This window comes from Phyllostomus discolor, chromosome 5 (assembly GCF_004126475.2).
Source record: "Phyllostomus discolor isolate MPI-MPIP mPhyDis1 chromosome 5, mPhyDis1.pri.v3, whole genome shotgun sequence".
NCBI lineage: Eukaryota > Metazoa > Chordata > Mammalia > Chiroptera > Phyllostomidae > Phyllostomus > Phyllostomus discolor.
In genome coordinates this window covers 87,651,684-87,670,463 of record NC_040907.2, presented here as the reverse complement: position 1 = coordinate 87,670,463, position 18,780 = coordinate 87,651,684, and the positions used below count along the sequence as shown (strand labels likewise).

At 49.9% G+C, this 18,780-nt stretch overlaps 1 protein-coding gene across 1 annotated transcript; it reads left to right on the top strand.

The window, feature by feature from the left end:
* Positions 1–3,621: 3,621 nt before the first annotated feature.
* NRN1 (neuritin 1) lies at positions 3,622–12,526 on the top strand. Its single transcript, XM_028512879.2, has 3 exons — positions 3,622–3,903; positions 8,120–8,264; positions 11,348–12,526. The coding sequence occupies exons 1-3, from the start codon at positions 3,849–3,851 to the stop codon at positions 11,574–11,576; spliced, it is 429 nt and encodes a 142-aa protein (XP_028368680.1). The 5' UTR covers positions 3,622–3,848; the 3' UTR covers positions 11,577–12,526.
* The last annotated feature ends 6,254 nt before the right edge of the window (positions 12,527–18,780 follow it).

Here is an 18,780-nt window from a genome sequence, read left to right as displayed (position 1 = left end):
AATGTGAACTGAGAAAGGAAATTGGTGCCACCCTTCAAATTAGAAACAGTCTCTTTCTGGAAGTTTTAGGAATAGGAAGTTTGGCATATTTATATGCCTTAATTATGATGGCCTACTTTCAAGGGTACCTTTTGCTCAAGTTGACATGTGGACCCAAATAGCACTGGAACTGTATTTATTTCTTTAACTTTAAATGTAATTGCTTACCAAAAGGAAATATTCTCTTTGCAAGAAGTTGATGTATAGCAAGAGTTCTTACATAGGCTTTTCTCTTTTCTTTGGGCTGTTCATGCCCCACACCAAGCACAGTATTGTAGGAAAGCTCTGATTCACAAAATTTTGAAGGTGAAACCCACCTTGCAGATCACCTCATAGTCCTATTCCCTCCATTTCTCAGGTTATGGAACTTCAACCACCATGGGGACAAATCAAGGTCATTGCAATACTGATAACTCAGCGTCTACTACAGTGATCCCTCACCTATAGCGGGAGTTACGTTCTGGAGATTCCCGTGATAGATGAAAATACTTGAAGTAGTGGTGTTATATTAATTTTATTATTTATATATATTTAAGGCTTTATAAACCCTTCCCACACTCCTATAAACCTTTCCCACACTCTTATAAACACTTCATATGTTCTTAAACACTTTCTACACTCTCAAACCTACATAATTTTAACAACATATAAAATTCTATATGGGTACTCACCAGTGAAGCATATAGCGGTCCCTTGCTATATTGCGGTCCACTTTTTCGCCGCAATAAGTGGACCGCGATATAGCGAAGGACAAGGGACGACTGTACCTGAGTTTTTTCACTTTCGTTCACTGCTTTTCACCTCAAATATCTGGGGTGGATTTTTCAAATTAAAAGAAGGAAAGAAGAAACGTTCTTCAAGGCCACCTTCATGGATACTGCCCCCAGTGTTCCCAAATAGCGTACGTTAGCAACCATGGATTTCACTGGCCTATAATTATGGTACTAGAAAAAAACAACCTTACGTGGAGACCCCGCTGCAAAACGACTTGTAATTTTTTAAATAAGAATTTAAAAAAAAAAAAACACCATTAGAATCTGCTTTCAGTGATTCGCGCCAATATAATTCATGTACAGTACTAATTCTGCTCTCTCACACCTTTGCTTTCAAAACAACCTAGGCCGAGGAAGGAAAACTGGGACGCAAGAGAAGGAAAATCGAGGAAAAGGCCAGCAGGGGATCCAGGGCTGGAGATGTCCGGCAGCGCGGTGGAGAGACTACCAGGGAGCCAGCTTGAGGGCGCTCTGCTCACGCGCGAGGGTCCAGGGGCGGCTGCTCTCTGCACCCCGCTTCACTCTGCTTTATTTAGCCCTTTAGTGCTGCCTCCTCCCACACCCAACGCTGTGAGTTCGGGACGACTGGAGATGGGATGGGGGAGGCGAAGGGGATCCCAAGGCATTCCCAGAAAACAGCGTTTCGTAAGATCCAGGGTGAGTGACTGAGTGAGCCGGAGGAAGTCACGTACGTTAGGGTAAAAAAAAAAAAAAAAAAAAAAAAAAAAAAAACTTAAACCGCCCTGAGCCCGGGGTTTTGCACGAGTTGAGCCCGCACCACAGCTGCCCGCAGAAAAAGAGAAAGCTGGGCGGGCCCCTTGCCTGGGACCCTGAGGGGCGGGGCCGAGATGTGGGCGGTCCGTATCGCGACCCCGGACGAGGCCCCGCCCGTCGGATAAATCTCCCGCCTTGCTATTGGAGCGTGTCTGGGGCGGGTCTGAGGGACGCCCCCCTCTCGCCACCAATCCCAGCCCCGCCCCTGCCCGCCAGCGTTTTCAGCCTTTCCACGAGCCTCCCGACTGAGAGAAAGGAAACACCCGGGGCTACCACAGAGACCCCAGCGGCTGGAATGGCCAGCCCCACTGCAGCCCCACCCACCGGCACGGTGACGTCACGGGGTGGGGCTACGTGGCTCCACCCCCCAGGCCGGGACCCTGGGGCCCCACCTCCAGGTCTGCGGGACTTGAGGAATAGGTACCCTCTGACCACACACTCAACACCACACTGAGTGCTGCAGTCAGGACCTTTCGCTCCTCCTTAACCCCTTGCTCTCCAAAGCCTGTCCCACCCCCTTATTTTGCACTTTCTATCCTTTTCACTGTCTATGCATCTCCTAAGAAATAAACGAGGAGTGTGGTGACCCGGAGATGGGCGCGCAGGTTGTATACTGCCCGGAGAAATAAATTCGATTCGGTATCTCCTTAATCCATCTGTTTTCTACTGCTTATTTAATATCTTGATGTTTCCTAGTGTATTCTTAGAAGATTTTGGGGGGTCGCTTTTATTTTATTTTTTCTCTTAGCGACCTTAAAGTTGGCCGATGCATCCTTTAGCATTTCATTAAAGAAGCTAGGATTTAGGCTTCTTTTGATGCTGAAGGGAAGGAAACGAAAGCCTAACAAAGGCGTTTGGCGGTGGGGTGGGAAACAGCCCTGTTTGTTTTTCATTCTCAACTCAAGCTGTCTTGGAGAGCACCTAGCACGGAGCACAGACGCAGCTGCAGAAGCACTTCGTTGCAGAGTAGGCTGCGTCTACACAGGGTTTGTGCGTGAGCATCAAAAGACAGTGCAGGTGTGTGAAGCTCTGGGTGTGCGTGTGCGTACGTGATGTACGTGTGTGTGTACGTGTGCTTGCGCCCAACAACCCCAAGAGATGCATCAGAATCAGAAAGAAACCCGCATACTAAAGATTATTTCAGAAATATCCTGATGCTCTGAGAGTTAGTAAATCTCTAGTATCCATAATTGTTTTTGCTGAGGCGCCTTCCTTCGTGCTCTCCCCACCTCCAAAAACAGGTGTCGCTGTGTGTCTTGAAGCGGCCTCTCTTGGGTTCTGGCCTTCTGAGCTGGTGAAATTCACAGAGGGCAAGCAGTGTAGTTTCAGGGCCTGCACAGGTACAGACCAAACCCCCGAACTTGGGCGAGTGAGCTCGATCGTGTGTAGGATGTGAAGACAGACAGGGAAGGTGCTCCGCTAGGCTCCCGGGCGTGCGCGTGTATGTGCTTTAGTGTGTGCTCACGCGCTCCAGGCTGCGCCCAAGCTCAGCTGCTGGGTTGGAGAAAAAGAGAGTAGGCAAGTTCAGGGGGCAGGCTGAGATTCGGGGGCGCGGTGATTCGAATTAATGGAGCTGGTTTAGCTGCTTTTTCCTCTCTTGCTCCTTTAAACCTTAGGGTATCGTAGGGTGGGGGTTGGATTGGCTGTTGAGCTGGAGGAGGAGGGGGAGCAGGTTGAAACAACTGAGTGGGCGAGCCAGGACTCCCCGGTTCCAGGAGGGGAGGGGAAGGGAGCCCCCGTTCTGTGCTGGAAGGGGGCGGGGCTGGAGGTGCAGGGAACAGCAAGGAGGTGGGGGTGGCCGCAAGGGTGAGGGTCACCCCCAAGGCAAGATTTCGTTCGGATCGCACTTTAATTGGATATATCTGATTAATTCCAGCTTCTGATGACTATAAATGGCGATTCTCTACCAAGGTGTCTCTATTTAGAAAAAAAATCATTCCGTGTCATCCCCCACGTCAGGCCTGCTCGTGGGCGTGAGGCTGTACTTCCTCCGCCCCCTCCTAATGGAGTGAACCATTCCCAGCTCTTCCCCCTCTCTCCCTTAGTCAGTCTCTCTCTCTCTCTCTCTCTCTCTCTCTCTCTCTCTCTCTCCCTCTCTCCCTCTCCCTCTCCTTCCCTCTCTCCTCCCTCTGCCTCTGCTGTGCATAAAGTCTCCGTCGCTCCTGGAACTTGTTGGCAATGCCTATTTTTCAGCTTTCCCCCGCGTTCTCTAAACTAACTATTTAAAGGTCTGCGGTCGCAAATGGTTTGACTAAACGTAGGATGGGACTTAAGTTGAACGGCAGATATATTTCACTGATCCTCGCGGTGCAAATAGGTAAGTGGCCGCTCGGCCAGACTTGCTGCGGGCGGCAGGAGGCAGCCGGCGGGGTCGAGGCGCCGAGGGGTCCGACTGGCCCGCAGCCGCTGCAGGATGCGGAGAAGCCCGCAAACCCCCACGGGTGTGGGCATCGGTTCCTAAGGACTCGCGAGTCCCGGGTTGGTTTTTCTAAAGAGAGAGAGACCCCAAACATTATCCAGGAAATGTGAGCGGCCAGCCGATGCAAGAGGGGATTTTTCTCCCATTTTTTCCCCCGAAGCGCACGTCCATTTCTGCTTCCCTGTCTTGGTTAGCCCAGGTTTGGTGCGTTCTGGGGCAATGCATTGGCTACTGCAAGGTATTATTTTTGAAGGATCAAAAGGTGAATGCAGGGAAAAGATGGCTAGGCAGCTATAACTGGAAAGTTTATGTGCAGAAAGCAAAGATATTCCGGGGTTCAGACTGCTGCATTTAGAACTTTGTCATTCTCCCGCCACCCCACCCCCATGCCCTAACTGCAGCGTTTGCACCGGTCACCGCAGACCAGCTAGGGGGCAAATTGAGAATGACAGGGAACCCCAAAGTAGTAATTTAATGTGCTTATCACTGAGGAACTTGAATTCAGCCAGTTATATGTGGATATAACATTTGCCTGTTCCTTTTTACATGGGCATCTGTATTATATATATAGGAAAGGGTTAAGAAGTGTTTGCAATATGTTATGTTGGGGGTTTGTTATTTTTGTTTGTTTGGAGTTGATGACGGGTGTATGTAGTCCTGATTTTGTGTTAAGGAATGTTTAGTCCTAGTTATGCTGTCATTGGATTTTAAAAAGTTCACATTTTCCACCCAGAATGAAAAATTATGGAAGAGAGCACTAGAAAACCCCCTCCTCCCTTGTGGGTCAGAGTATCAATTAAGGTGGCCTAAAAGTGAAAGTGAAGCAGATTATTAATAGAAAGAACAAGAGAAAAATAGAAACTTCTCAAACGGGCTTTCTGGCAACAGAGGGGTTTGTTGCCTTTTATCATCTCAGGCTATAGCTTTCTTTGCAGACAAATCCTTGCAGTATGGTGGGGGGCGCGGTGGGGGGAGTTTTAGGGAATTGGTTTTGGTCAAGAGATAAAATGCATGGTATTTTTCCTCATGAGAAATGTGAAGGAAACAGGGTTTACAGTTATCTATACAATAAAATGTATTCTTTGCAGTGGGTTTTTATGCATTTGTCATAATTTTGAGGATCCGATTTTTTGCTTGGGCATTATACGGAGTTTAGAGTGTGGATGCAAGATGTGGGCATTCTCATTTAATTCTGAGAAATGATGTTTTGAATCTGGTTGCTTTCACTCTTTGACATTAGTTCAGAGAAATGCAATAAATAAAGAACATTTCTACTTGCAATAAATCCGTTAAATATTGCATATAGGTAAATATGTCATTTGCAATTAACCTGTAAATTTTTAGAGGGCAGGAGACAGCAGTTATTTTGATATTGGGGGTTTTAACTCAGAGGACGTTCTGGGCTGTGTTTTCCCGGTGGGACATACTCTTACTGGGGCCGGGAAGACAGCAATTGTGCATGCGGGATACGCTTGGAACACACTAACCTCAGTCCGAAAATGACCGTTTTTTGGCTGTGGAATTGAAAATGAACAAATTTGTTCCCAAATGTCTGCCCTTTCCTGCACCAGAGCCTCTCGATCTTTATTAATTCATGTCTGGGAGCTGTCCCAAATCATTGACATTTGGCAAGAAAAGTGGGGGGGGGGGGGGGGGGAGGAGGGCAGCGGAGGTGGAGAGGGTGATGAGCACAAGTGAAGACAGCTGGAGGAAGTTTGGAATGAATGAGAGGTCAAACGACTGAATGAACGGATGGAAATGACACAAGGTGCAGACACGGGAGAGGACATGGGAGGAGCCCGGGTCGCGTGCCCGAGCATCTCTGAAGTCGGGTCCAGGAACAGCTGCGAGGGTCGCGTGGACTGCGACCTGCACTGATGCATGAGCCTGCAAAATACGTCCGGAGCGCAAGCTCCCGGCCTCCACGACCGCCCGAGCCAACTAGAAACCGAGACAACTAGAGAGAAGGAGCCATAGTTGCAAAATAATAATTAATAATAATAATAATAATAAAGAAAGGAAAAGAAAAGAAAGAAAAATTTTCGCGATTTTCACTTCTTATTTTACACATGCACACACTCACACATGCGCGGTATGGAGGGTCTTCTCCAGCAGCGCCTGGAAAGATAACGTGACAGGAGAGCTTCCCGCCCCCAGCAATCCCCAGATCCCCTTTAAAAATGTTAATACATCTTAGGGGCTACTCTTTCGCCATCGAGTTTTGGGGGTGGAAGTAAGGGGTAAGAAGAGAAGGGAATCTGGGGGAATGGATGGACTATATTTTATTTCGTTTCTTCACTATAAAGTAGCATTTGTGGCATCCATTATAAAGGACAACGGGTAGGATTCGTTTCGTTGTAAACGCATTCCTATTAGAACGAACAGTCGTGTACCACTTGATATTGCAGTCGCACGGGCTTTTAATATTTCACGTGGGAGGGGGGGGGTGCTTGTCAAGGTTTACCTATAGCATGAGCCGAGGCTGAAGTTAACCTTAGTCCCTTCCCCAGAGCTTCCCGTTCCGGATTAGAAAGCGCAAGGACCGCCTTGCTCTTCCTGCAGCAATTGGTGAACGGTGCGTTCTGGGAGGCTGCTGCAGGTTTGGTCACCTTTCTCCTTGCCTGTGTCTAGCAGCGGTTGGGGAAGGGAGGACTCTGGGGTACGGTCCTTCCCGGGGACATCCACACACTAGCCTCGGTGGCGTGAACAGCGCCCAAGAAGGATCGGACGCTCAGGATCGTGGGCATTTTAGGCCAATTTCGACTCTGAGAAGATTTGCCCCTCCCCTTGCCCCAACTGCGAAGATCTGCGCTTCTTGCGCGTCCTCCTGGCGCCCGGAGTGTTTTTGGCCTTTTGCCAGTGAACGTTTATCCCGGTTCTTTGGCCTTGAAATGGAGAGAATGGCAACAGCAGCACATCCGCGGTCTGGAGCAAGTCTCCCTCTCTCTCCCAGGCCCCGAGCCACAGAGTTTGACCAACCAGAGGCTAACAGAGTGGACCTCAGTGCGGCCTGGGTCTCCTCTTCCTTCTGCATCACCACCACCTCCTCCCACTGCCCCAGCTGCTCTTCCCGTCCCACCTCTGGAAGCAGCCCTGAGCCTAGAGGCGGAGAGCCCCGGGCTCCAGCCACCTGGGCCCTCGACTGCAGGACTGACCCTAGAGAGGAAAGGTCCCACCCTGCTACTGGTGGGAGCGGTGGCCGGTTTTTCGGGGGGGGGGGGGCGGGTAAGTGTGTGTGGGGGAAGCTGAGCCGTGAAGGGAAGGAAGCAGGGCACCCGAGGTTCCAGGATTTGGCTTCCTTGGAGGTGACGCAGGGTCGCCGGTATAGACATATTCCTGACCCTGCCGGCTCTGATTGCCCTGGACCACCGCCAGCCCCTGCCCAGTCCCGATGCCTAGGCTGCTCTCTCTCCAGTGGAGCGGGAAAGGTGTGAGAAGAATCTCTTTCAAAGCAAAGACTGCACGGTAGGCAAACGGTTTCATAACGAACCAGTCCATCCTGGTGACTGCTGGTGGCTTGCAGAGACCTGACTAACTTACTCAGGCAGCAGTGTTTGCTGAGCACCCATGAAGGTCTTGGGCGCCGAGTCCAGGCTTTTTCACACAAGATTTGCATTAGATTGAGCTGCATGGCCTTATGCTTTGTTGCCTCCCTATCCCTTCCTCACACACTCTGCTGTGAGACCCCCTCTGTCACCTCAGAAGTGAAAGATTGCATTCTCAGAGCCCTGACCAGGCTTGCTAGGGAAGTGCTGGAAAAGAAGGAAGGAGTGAGTAGAAAGGGAAAAATAAAGGGGGGAAATGTAAGTGAGAAGAGTGGACAGTGGAAACAGAAAAGATATAGATTGAGATGCAGGAGGGAGCTGCAGGGCAGGAATGTACTCTACTGGGGCAACCCACACCCACTCAGACAGCGGCAATCTGCAGAAGATGGTAGTTGGGTATAGGTCGTTCATTCTGGGACCACATCTTTCATTCACCTTTAACTCTGGTTCACCCAAAGGCTGGATAGCACTCCATGCGGGGAAGCCACTAAGAGTTGGCAGGCGGATGCGCCCTGGGGCTGCAGGGTGGGATCCAGGCGTTGCTGACTGGTGTCCCCTCCTCCCTGCAGCATACCTGGTGCAGGCCGTGAGAGCAGCGGGCAAGTGCGATGCAGTCTTTAAGGGCTTTTCGGACTGTTTGCTCAAGCTGGGCGACAGTGTGGCCAACTACCCGCAGGGCCTGGACGACAAAACGAACATCAAGACCGTGTGCACGTAAGTGTCTTCTCTGATTTTCTAGGTACCTTTTCAGGGGGCGCTGTTGAGGTGAGAGATACATGCCACCAGGAATTGGAGCATTTTCACATTTTGGTTCCCACCCTCAGGCCTTGCCTGGGCCTATTCTGCCCAAGGGGACCCTACAGCCTGCAATGGGCAGAAGATTGTTCCCATCTGAGCCCAGTAAAACACAGAGGCACCGGGAACCCAGGGCGAGGAGCAGTGAAAGCTGCCGCCAACTTTCTCTGCTTGGAGCAGTCTACCTCGTTCTTTACTTCATTGTGAATGGCAGGCCTCTGCAGTACTCCCCAAAGAAGTTTGTTTTGGTTTGAGGAGTGTATTAGGTAATAAGCTTGCCTAAAAGAAAAGCTTCTCACATATTTTGTCAATTTCTCCTGATTAAAATTCCCCTCAAGTACACATCAAGAAAGTTGAAGGGCAAGCAAGGGAACACAAGTCCCTCTTCCTCTTTCCAGGAGAGGCTGAAAGAATATTGGGTTTCCTGACAATGACTTTGCCCAAGAAGAGAGTGTCTTGGCAAACTGACTGCTGAGTTTATAGTAATTTCCTAGGTTTAGGGTAGTTACCTTCCTTGCTTTTTCATTTTTCTTTCTTTATCTAAGCATACTTATTTCTTGGTCTACACAGGTAATCAAAGACCAGGGCAGCCAAGGGCCCAAGGAGGGCCATGAGAGTTCATGGCTAGGCCCAGCGACATTTTAGCTGATGCAGACCTTAGAAATACTCCTGTCCTTTGCAATAACACACACTTTATTTTTCAAAAACAGCTGTGACAATCCCCCCTCATAATGGCCCTTTCAATGAAGTCAAGGCAAGATGTCTTCCTTGTACCCCAGAGATTGAAGTGACCATTTGTTGTACCACCTTTTTATACTGTAAAGTCTTTCCTCTCTCTCTGATTCCTGGGGTTGGGGTGGGGTGTTTGTTTAAATTATGAATAAACAGGGGTCAACTTTGCCACACATTTTCCTAAATACTCAGGTATCCACCAGGAGCCACAGCAGCTAAGTAGCTGGTACCTTCCTATCAGGAAAGCAACAGAAGTTTGGGTCTGGCATGCATACTTACCTACTGTAATTCCAAATGTCTGATCATAGGTAAGAATGTATCTATAAAGCACAACAAAAGGTTAAACATAGATCAGATCCCAAATCCTCCATCATTTGCCACAACTTGGTTATTCCAAGTTATTTTAATTTTTTTTAGCAAAATGTGGGTTCTGACAAATGGAAATAAGGAGGGCCCCTCCCAGAGATCACAGGCCACAGGTGGGTTGAAGCTCCCATTGGGTTGGTGCGCTGGTTGCTCAACACACTGCTGAAGCCCACCTCTTTCCATTCCCACCTGGAAGTCTGTCCTTTTCCGCCATGCCTCTCTTCCAGGAGGGTCCTGTTTCCATCTGGGCGTGAAGAAGGAAAGGAAAAATTTAGACATCCTTGGGGAGGTGCAGTTATGCAGAGAGCTGCCCCTCTGCCTCTTAGGTTTCTCTAAAATCTTGCTATTTGTTTCCAATGGAGGACTCTAGAAGCCTTACACCCCTGGACCCCCAGTCCCCATAAATTAGAGACTCCGGAAGGTCATTAGAAAACAGCCAGAGCTTAACACAATCTAATAAGCATTTTAACTTTATTATTAGCCAGATGAGGTGGAAGTGGAAAGAAGGATAAATGAAACATAGTGCCTGCCTTCAACATGCTCACAGTTCAACCTAGTGAGAGGGAGAGATAGGAGACAATACAATCAAACTGCGTGGAGAGTGGTCACTGGTGACCTGGCGCTCAGGGCCCCGGGTGAGGTGGAAGCCAGCGGGAGTTACTGAGACACACCGATCGACCCAGCACCGAAAGGAGACAGCGCCCCAGGAATCGATCACGGGTTGGAATTATATTTAGTCCCAGGATCTATTTTAGGTTTTCAGAAGAAAGGGGGGGGGCAATAAAAAAAGGACAGGTTGGTTGAAGGTTGTGGGGGGCAGGACTAGTAGGTGAGTGGGTGGGGGAGGAAACTGCTGAGGGAGGCTCAGGGAAGAAGAGGTGGGAGGGAAGGATGGGGAACCGGGTGCCACAAGGGTTGGCATCTGTGGGTCCCTCGCCAGCCCTGGAGTCCTGGTCAGGGGGGCTGGGCCCTATCTCCCCACAGCTCTGGGGAGGAGTCCTCAGGGAGTCTCAGCCCACAACGAAGACTGGGGGCGGAGGGAGAAGAGGAGGGACCTTCCGCGCAGAGCCGGGAGCACAAAGGTTTGCAAAAAGCAGGTTTACAAAGCTAGCCCCAGGGGCTCAGACACTGCACTCCTGGACCCCGGAAGGGGCGAGACAAGCAGGAGCCTCCAGACCGAACCTGAGCTAGGAGACTGTGGAAAGCAAGGCTAGGAGCCATGGAGGACCGAAGCAAGCGAGGATGGGGAAGAAGTGAGGAACTGAACAGAGGAAAACCAAGGGGAGGAGAAAGGAGGAAGACAAAGACGGGAGGAGGAAAGAAAGGGAAAATAGGAGTACGGGAAACAAAAGGAAAGGAGGAGGGTGGGAGAGGGCGAAGGCGGGCTAGGAAGTACCGCGGCGCCAGGAGGGAAGGAGGCAGAAGGGGAGAGGGGGAGGAGAAAGTGAGAAGCCCAGTGGGGGGGGCCGCGCTCGGAGCAAGTAACCCATCTTGCAAGCTAAGAGGCATTAATGGGCGGCAGCTTGCAAGGCTTAGCACTGTTTTCCTAGCTTTCCCCGAGGAGGGCAAGCAATCTGTTTGCGCAGGCCGAGGTGCCAGCGCGGCGCAGCCGGTGCGGCCTGGATTCTGGCTGCTGGGTTCCCCGCCGGGCACACGGGGAGAAAAACCAGACAGGGAAGGGGGAGGCCCTCTCCTCCGACCGCAGTTTCCAGGGTGGGCTAGGGTCCGGAGAAGGCTGACCTCGCAGGACCCCGGGACCAGGGCAGTGGAGAGGAGGTAGGGAGGGGGCTCCTGCAAAGGTTAACGACGCTGCGAGGGCGGAGGCGCGCCCAGGCTGCAGGCCCAGGGTCCTCCCCCGCGCCCAAAGTGAATCTGCTTCTTCTGTTTGTTCTGTTCCTCGCCAGATACTGGGAGGATTTCCACAGCTGCACGGTCACAGCCCTTACGGATTGCCAGGAAGGGGCGAAAGATATATGGGATAAACTGAGAAAAGAATCCAAAAACCTCAACATCCAAGGCAGCTTATTCGAACTCTGCGGCAGCGGCAACGGGGCGGCGGGGTACCTGCTCCCGGCGCTCCCTGTGCTCCTGGCGTCTCTCTCGGCAGCTTTAGCAACCTGGCTTTCCTTCTGAGCGCGGGGCCGGCTCCCCCCGCGCGCCCACCCACACTCACTCCATGCTCCCGGAAATCGAGAGGAAGATTCATTCGTTCTTTGGGGACGTTGTGATTCTCTGTGATGCTGAAAACACTCATATAGGATTGTGGGAAATTCTGATTCTTTCTGATTTTGTTTGATCTCTTGTGTTTTTTATTTCCTAAATGTTACCAATCAGTGAGCAAGCAAGCACAGCCAAAATCGGACCTCAGCTTTAGTCCCTCTGCACATACAAATAAGAAAACGGCAAACCCACCCCATTTTTAAAATTTTTATTTTTTGGCAAAAGAATCTCAGGAACGGCCCTGGGCCACCTACTATACTAATCATGTTAATACATGAGAAATGACGGGCTCCTCCTAACAGAAAAGAGGAGAGGAGAAGGCCAGGGGAATGAAGTCAGGATAGACGTCCACAAGGGAAGCTATTGGTGAATAATTCACGCTCACTACTTTCTTCCACAGTATCTTGTTTTGATCATTACCGCTGCACATTTCTCCTCAAGAAAAGTAAAAGGACAGGTTGTTGGCTTTGTGTTTTAAGGACAGGAGGGAGAGAGGAAAAGCGTGGGGGAAATCTTGGGTTCTCTAACCCAAGATTAGGCTGGCAGAAGAAATGCCGCTAAAGTCACTGAGAGGCTCGGCTTTACCTGTTACAGATGCATCTTTCCAAGTCCACTGCCTTCCTTTTCCCTCCTCTCTTGTTTTAGCTGTTACACATACAGTAATACCCGAGTATCCAACGGTGTAGATCACAAGGGGGGATGTTAAATGTTACTCTAAAATATAGTTTAAACAGATTTTGACATAGAGAGCCTTGATTTTAAAAAAAGAGAGAGATGTAATTTAAAAAGTTTATTATAAATTAAATTCAGCAAAAAAGATTTGCTACAAAGTATAGAGAAGTATAAAATAAAAGTTATTGTTTGAAATGGGGGTGTCGTCTGTTTCCTGCCCCAAGCCTGCTTCTTGGCTGAGCTCTCAGAGGTACCTGAAGGGACACACGAAGCCAGATGATAAATTCACCTGTTCACTCGCCACTTGATAATCTATCATCCTCAGGCAGACCTTCCTCAACTAGGACACTGTCATTTCCATGACATTCTGTTTACTCAAAGAAGAGAAAGAGGAAGTTATTTTTAAAAATAACTAAAAAGCAGAGATCCTTTCTGGCTAAGATTTGAAGGAAGTGGGTGTGCGCTCAGCTGAGAAAGCATAGGCCGACCGAAGGCCAGTGGCGGCCCGCGGCCCCCGTTCCAGGCGGGTCGGAGCCCTAACCACGACTCGCCTCTTCCTCTGCGGTGGCCGGTGGCGTCTAGCGAAGGAACCGCCATTAAGGGCTAACAGAGAAGCCGAGCGGCTGTGGTCCCTGGCAGGGATCAGGTGAATCCTTTCATAATTAATAAGACAGCTCAGCCGAAATGGCAAGGAGACGGGGATTTATTGATCAGACCGTGGAGCTGCTTGCACCTCTCCTATTTATAGGCCCCGCATGGGCTCACGGAGAAGTAAACAATGGAGAGTAAAGGGGAGCGGAGGAAACGGCGTCCAGGCCTGCAGGACTGCAGCCGGCCGGGGGCGGGGGAACCGAATGTGTGTGTCTGGGCTCAGTGAAATCGAAATCTGATTTCCTGGAGAACGCGAGGATAGGAGGGAGCTGCGGGGGTCCCCCGCGTGGGGGTGGAGGCAGGCTGCCCCGAGTTCCCGGGCCGCCGGGTCTGCCGGCCGGCGCCCCGAGGGTGCGCGGGGCTCTGAAACGCAATGAGTAAACAACGCTAGTGTAACAGTTCATAAATCAAACCCGCTAGGTCACAGCCCAATCTGCGTTCCCCCCACGGACTGAATTCCAGCAACACATGCGCCCCTGCGCCCGGAGCGCTAAAGGCTGCACGGAGTCTTAGTGGCAGCGTACATCGCCGCGGCCAGCTCACGCACGCGCCGCGCCCGCCCCCCGCCCTCGCGCGTCGACCCCCGATCTCTCAGTCAGAACCCGAGGAGTCCTCACTACCTGCGCGGAGAGGTCCCGCACCCGGAACGCTAGTCGTTTGGATCGTTTCGTTTCAACGGTTATTTTCCGTCTAAGTATAAACAGGACTATTCTAACCCGAGCACAGTCCCTGGTATTCAAATGAAAATGTCTGCGCCTATTTTAAATACGAATCTATTTAATGAGGGAGGCGGAGAACGAACGAGGAGAAAGGGGGAGGCTCTTCATTTTTTTTTTTTTTTTTTTTTTTTTTTTTTTTTTTGCGGGATTGGCACGCCGCCTGCGCTCGCAGGCTTTCCGCAGACCCAGGGAGGGCCCGCGCGCGCAGAACCGGCCCCTCGCTCGACAAAAGAACACGCGCGCGCCGTTCTCCCCAGGCTCCTGGCGTGGGCGGGACGGGGAAGACTCCCGCGACACGCGGAGGATACCCCTTCCCTCTCTGCGCGGGATTCCCACCTAGAAATCAATCTCCTTCCACAACGGGGAGGAGGCGAGGCTGAGGGAGGGGCAGAGGCGAAGAGCGGCGGGGATTGGGAGCGCGGACTCAGCTGTTCTCCCCGCAGGGTTCTTCTCCGGGAACCCCGTCTTCCTGCGGCTCCAATGCGCTCCCAGGTCCTTCCACGCCCCCGCTCTGCCCAGTCCCAGATGGCCCGGGGGCGGGGGGGGGGGGGGGGTCGGCTTGAGAAAGCTTGGCGCAGTGTCTGGGGCTCCCTCGCCCTGTCCTAGCCCAGGGACCACGCTCGAGTGCACCTGGAGAAATCTCCAGGAATGCAGGGCGTCCAGACTCCGAAACGCAATTGAAGAACCTTTTTTTTCTTGTTGTGGTGATTGTTTAAATCATTATCGCGCCGTCTTCAGCTATAATTTACTGTTTAATCATGATGACATCTCCATATGTTAGCTGATGTTATTGTTTTTAAGCAGGCACGCGGTAAGCCCTGTTCTCAGTTCAGGGAAATATTAATCAGGCGAGCATGTCCCATCACTGAGATGGCGCAGGGTGGGGTGCGCATGGGTGTCAGGCACCAAGGAAATCATCTTACCTCTGCCCCATGTCCCCCACGTCGGAGCAGAATCTCCTGCTCTGCCTACCACCCACGCGGCTTTCCACGAGGCCCACTCCCTCCCCGCTTAGGACCGTTAGGGATTGGGGAAGAGCCCTACTCTTACTCCATCTTCTGCTCGAGTGGATTCGAGACAGAAATTCACTTGAATGTAATGTTTAGTTATCCTCCGAAATTCTCCAAGAGGCCAGCTCCAGAGTCCCAGGCTAAGCTGAAGAACTCCAGGTCCCTTGCGAGGGGCATTTACAGGGAAAGAGGAGACAGGGAATGATGGGGACACGGAAAATGGAGGGCGCAAAGAAAAGGGGGAAACAGACCCAGAAATAGAGTTAGTAGAGGGGAGAGAGGGGCCGACCATCCTGAAGACAGAAGGTGATGGGGAAACTTAGAGCTGCACATGATAGAGCTATGGGTGAGAGATGGAGGATGGACATAAAATGGACTTATTTTCATTCAGAACCTTCAGGGAAGCAAATGAGCACTAAGATCACCTTGTAGATTCTCTTTCTGTGCAACCAGAGATCCTTTCCCTCCAGCCTCAGTCTCCAGGGCAGGCCAGGGGAAATCAGATGGACAGGGCGCAGATGGAACCTTCCCTCTGTCTCCCTCCTGAAACTCCCTCAAGTCCCAGCAGAACTGCTTCTGGGGAGGCCTTCAACCGTTCTATCTCCCACTGCCCAGCGAGGGTGGTCCCAGAGGGGTCATTTTCTGGAAGAGTCTACCATGCCCTGTCCCCAGGGACCAAATGAAAGGTTCACTGTCCCATCGCTCCTTCCTCTCCAACACCTACCAAAGGAAACCAAAGCCTCGCTTCTCTTGCTCCCTTCCCCAGTGCAAAATTAGGGCTGCGGATGGAAGGCGGGGAGCAATATGGACACTGGCTGTGTGGTTTCTGCAAAACACTGGGTTCCCACCTTCCATCCATCATCCTGACTGAGGCGGTGGTCATGGAACTTTCTAATGCTGTAGTTTGTGTTTTAATTCCAGGAGAAGAACAGTGTCTTCCAGTGGCCCTTTCTGGATATTGGGGCCCAGCTCCAAACTTGAAGGACTGGAATAAAGCAACTGTGCTCAGTCCAGCTCAGGCAATCTCCCCATTTCAGCCCCACAGGAGGAGGAAGGTAACATTTCCATCCAGACACCACTTTTAGAGTGAGGACTGTGGGGCCAGATGACTTGGGCTACCAGGTGTATAACCATGGATGGGTTATTTAACCCCTGTATACCTCAGTTTCCTGCTCTGTGAAATGGGGTTAATCATACCTGCCTCATTGTGTTGTACTTGCATCAAATGAGATACCACAGATAAAGCACGTTCATACCACATACGTCTTACCTGATATTAGGTATTATTATTTTTTCTTCTTACCTCCATATGGGCTTCATAAGATGGCTCTCACTGAAATCTTCAGAATAACCTCTTCCAGGCTTTGGCCAGGTAGTTCAGTTGCTTAGAGCATCATAAGTTTCCAGTTCAGTTTGATCCTGGTCAGGGCACAACTAATGAATGCATAAATAAGTGGAACAATCCCCGTGTCTCTCTCTCTCTCTCTCTCTCATTTAAAAAAAAAAAAACCCTCTTCCAAACAACCTCAGTAGAGAGCCTCATTATGACCTTTAATACTTTGGGTCAGTTTTTCTGTATAGTCCAGCAGCTTAAATTCCTCTTGGGATAGGCTATACAGTGCTCCATGAATCTCAGGCCTTCTCAGAGGATGCTCTAGATAAGCTTTGAATTAAGTCAGGCTCTGGACAGTACCCAGACCCTGCCCCACCCCATCTGGCGCCAAAGCCTAGGCCAGAGCCCTGGCTTTCATTGACTGCCACCCCAACCTGGAATGACTGGGTTCTCCCAGCACTAATGGATTCCTCTGGGAGCTTCCTCCACAGTTGCTCTCACCCTCCCCACTTCTTGCCATTTATATTATATTCCTCTCCCAAATTAAAAAAGTATGAATTTATTGTAACCAGCAAAGCAATGCAATGATACATAGTGGAGGGGGGTATTAACCCACCCTGCACAAACTAGTTAATAGACTGAACTTGGTCCTTCCATACCCTTCCCATGCTCATAAAAACATATAGAGGGGGGAATTATTTTCATTTTTTCAAGATTACATATTTCCCTTTTACCAAGTCCTTCAAAACTAATAGCTAAACAAATAATTCCTTACTTGTAATAGTTACATAATATTTCTCAGATGGCCATACTACAATTTATTTAATTTTCCACCCATTGATGGACATTTAGGTTTTCCCAGGCTTGTTTGTTTGTTTTTGGTGTCCTACAAATATTGCTGTAATATATATTCCCACTTAAACAATGTTTTATACTAGTATTTTTATTTCTTCCCTAGAATAGATTCCTCAAAGTTGTACTGCTGGAAAGAAAAGTATGTGCGTGTGATTATTTTTAACATGTAGGTGCGCTTTCAAGTTGGAAAAAAATTCTTTCTGAATTTCTTTCCCAAAAATGAAATTTGGGAAGTTTCCTCCCCCCTCCCCCAGCCCCCGCCCGTGGTCCTGCTCCACATACTCTTCAACACTGTCTACTAACAGGTTTTTCTTTCTTTCGTCGTCGTCGTCGTCGTTGTTGTTGTTGTTATTATTATTATTATTTTGGCTTTGTCAAGCCAGTAGGTACTCTGGCGGCTTTCTGAAAGCCTAGCCTTTCTAGGCACGCACACTGTGTTCTCTGGGCCCTTCTCCAGCCGTGATCGCCACCAGAGCCGGTGGGGAGGTCGAGTTAGTTTGACTTCGGGTTCTCTTCCTGGAGCAGCGCTTGCTCTTCGGAGCCCGCAAGCATCGACTTTTATGCAAACGGTGTAATTAGTCCTGGAAAACCCTAACTTTTGCCTCAGAATCTAATCCATATGCCTCCCAGAATGGAGGGCGTGGGTGCTATGGGTCGCTGGGCTAATAATTGTGGTTGGGCGGAGATGGGGCTGAGCCGTGTGTCCCCCACCATTCTAGCCACTTCCATTAGAGTGCTTCCCTGGCCGCCGCAATGGCTGTGGGTCAGTCCCCAGGCTGCACCCCCGGCCTGCAGCAAAGGAAAAGAAAATCGAAACCTCCAAAGCAGGGCAACAGAAAAGGACAGCTGAACTTTTTTTTCCTCTCCTCATTAAGACCAAGAGGCTTCCGCAGCCGGACCGGCCTGGAGACACAGCCACAGGACTGAACCGTCTACGGGGATTCCGTGTGCAGACACGGTTACACGCTGTCTCTTTTGCCTCCCCACCTTTACTCTGCCTAACGTAAAGGGGGAAAAAGTTGCTTTTAGTGAGCACTTACTAAATGTTAGGCATCATTCTGAAGCTTTGTGAACATCTTTCCTATTTTCTGCACTCATTTCTGTAGGAGATTTTATTATCTCCACTTTACAGCTGAGAAATAAGTTTAGAGAGTCAGTAATTTGCGCCGGACCAGCAGGTTCGAGGCAAATTACAGAGCTGATATTTGAGCACTGATCTGTTTCAAGAATCTGTTTCATAACTTCTCTTTGCTTGATCTGTTACCATTGTGAGCCCAAAGAGAGAGAGCACAAGTTAAGAAAACAAAAACAGAAATGTTAGTCCTATGATAGGCAGGAAATAATGGACCTCATTGAGATGTCATGTCCTAATCCCTGGAACCTTGAATGTGTTAGTTGTATGGCAAAGGGGAATTTAGGCTGCAGATGGAATTAGGTTGTTCGTGGGCTGACCTTAAAACAGGGAAGAGTATCCTGATCTCTCTTGGGGGCCCAGTATAACCACAAGGGTCCTTAAAAGCAGAAGGAAAAAAAAGGTAGAAGAGGTCAGAGTGCGGGAATATGACAAGAGCTTCTTATTTGTTTCCTTTCCCTCCAGTAATTTAATAGACATGCAGTGAGTTCCTTGGTTCTGTCCCAGTCACTAGCCTGCTCCGATATGAAGGGTTCATTGTTACAGTGATAGATGGTTTGATGGTACATTCATGAAATGTATCACAAGATAGTTATTCTCTTGATAAATCACAACACCTAATATTAGCTACATACCTTATCACCTGGACAAATCATATGTTGGATTGATCGTTAATGGTGGTGGTATTTGCAACTTGCACATTACCCAGAACACAAAAGGGAATGGGTCTAATCTCCATGGAATA

Excerpts from the sequence above, each read along its gene's own strand:
- NRN1 (XM_028512879.2), top strand. The coding sequence starts at position 3,849 with ATGGGACTTAAGTTGAACGGCAGATATATTTCACTGATCCTCGCGGTG. Across the intron at positions 3,904-8,119 it reads GATCCTCGCGGTGCAAATAG|CATACCTGGTGCAGGCCGTG; the intron begins GTAAGTGGCCGC and ends TCCTCCCTGCAG. Across the intron at positions 8,265-11,347 it reads AACATCAAGACCGTGTGCAC|ATACTGGGAGGATTTCCACA; the intron begins GTAAGTGTCTTC and ends GTTCCTCGCCAG.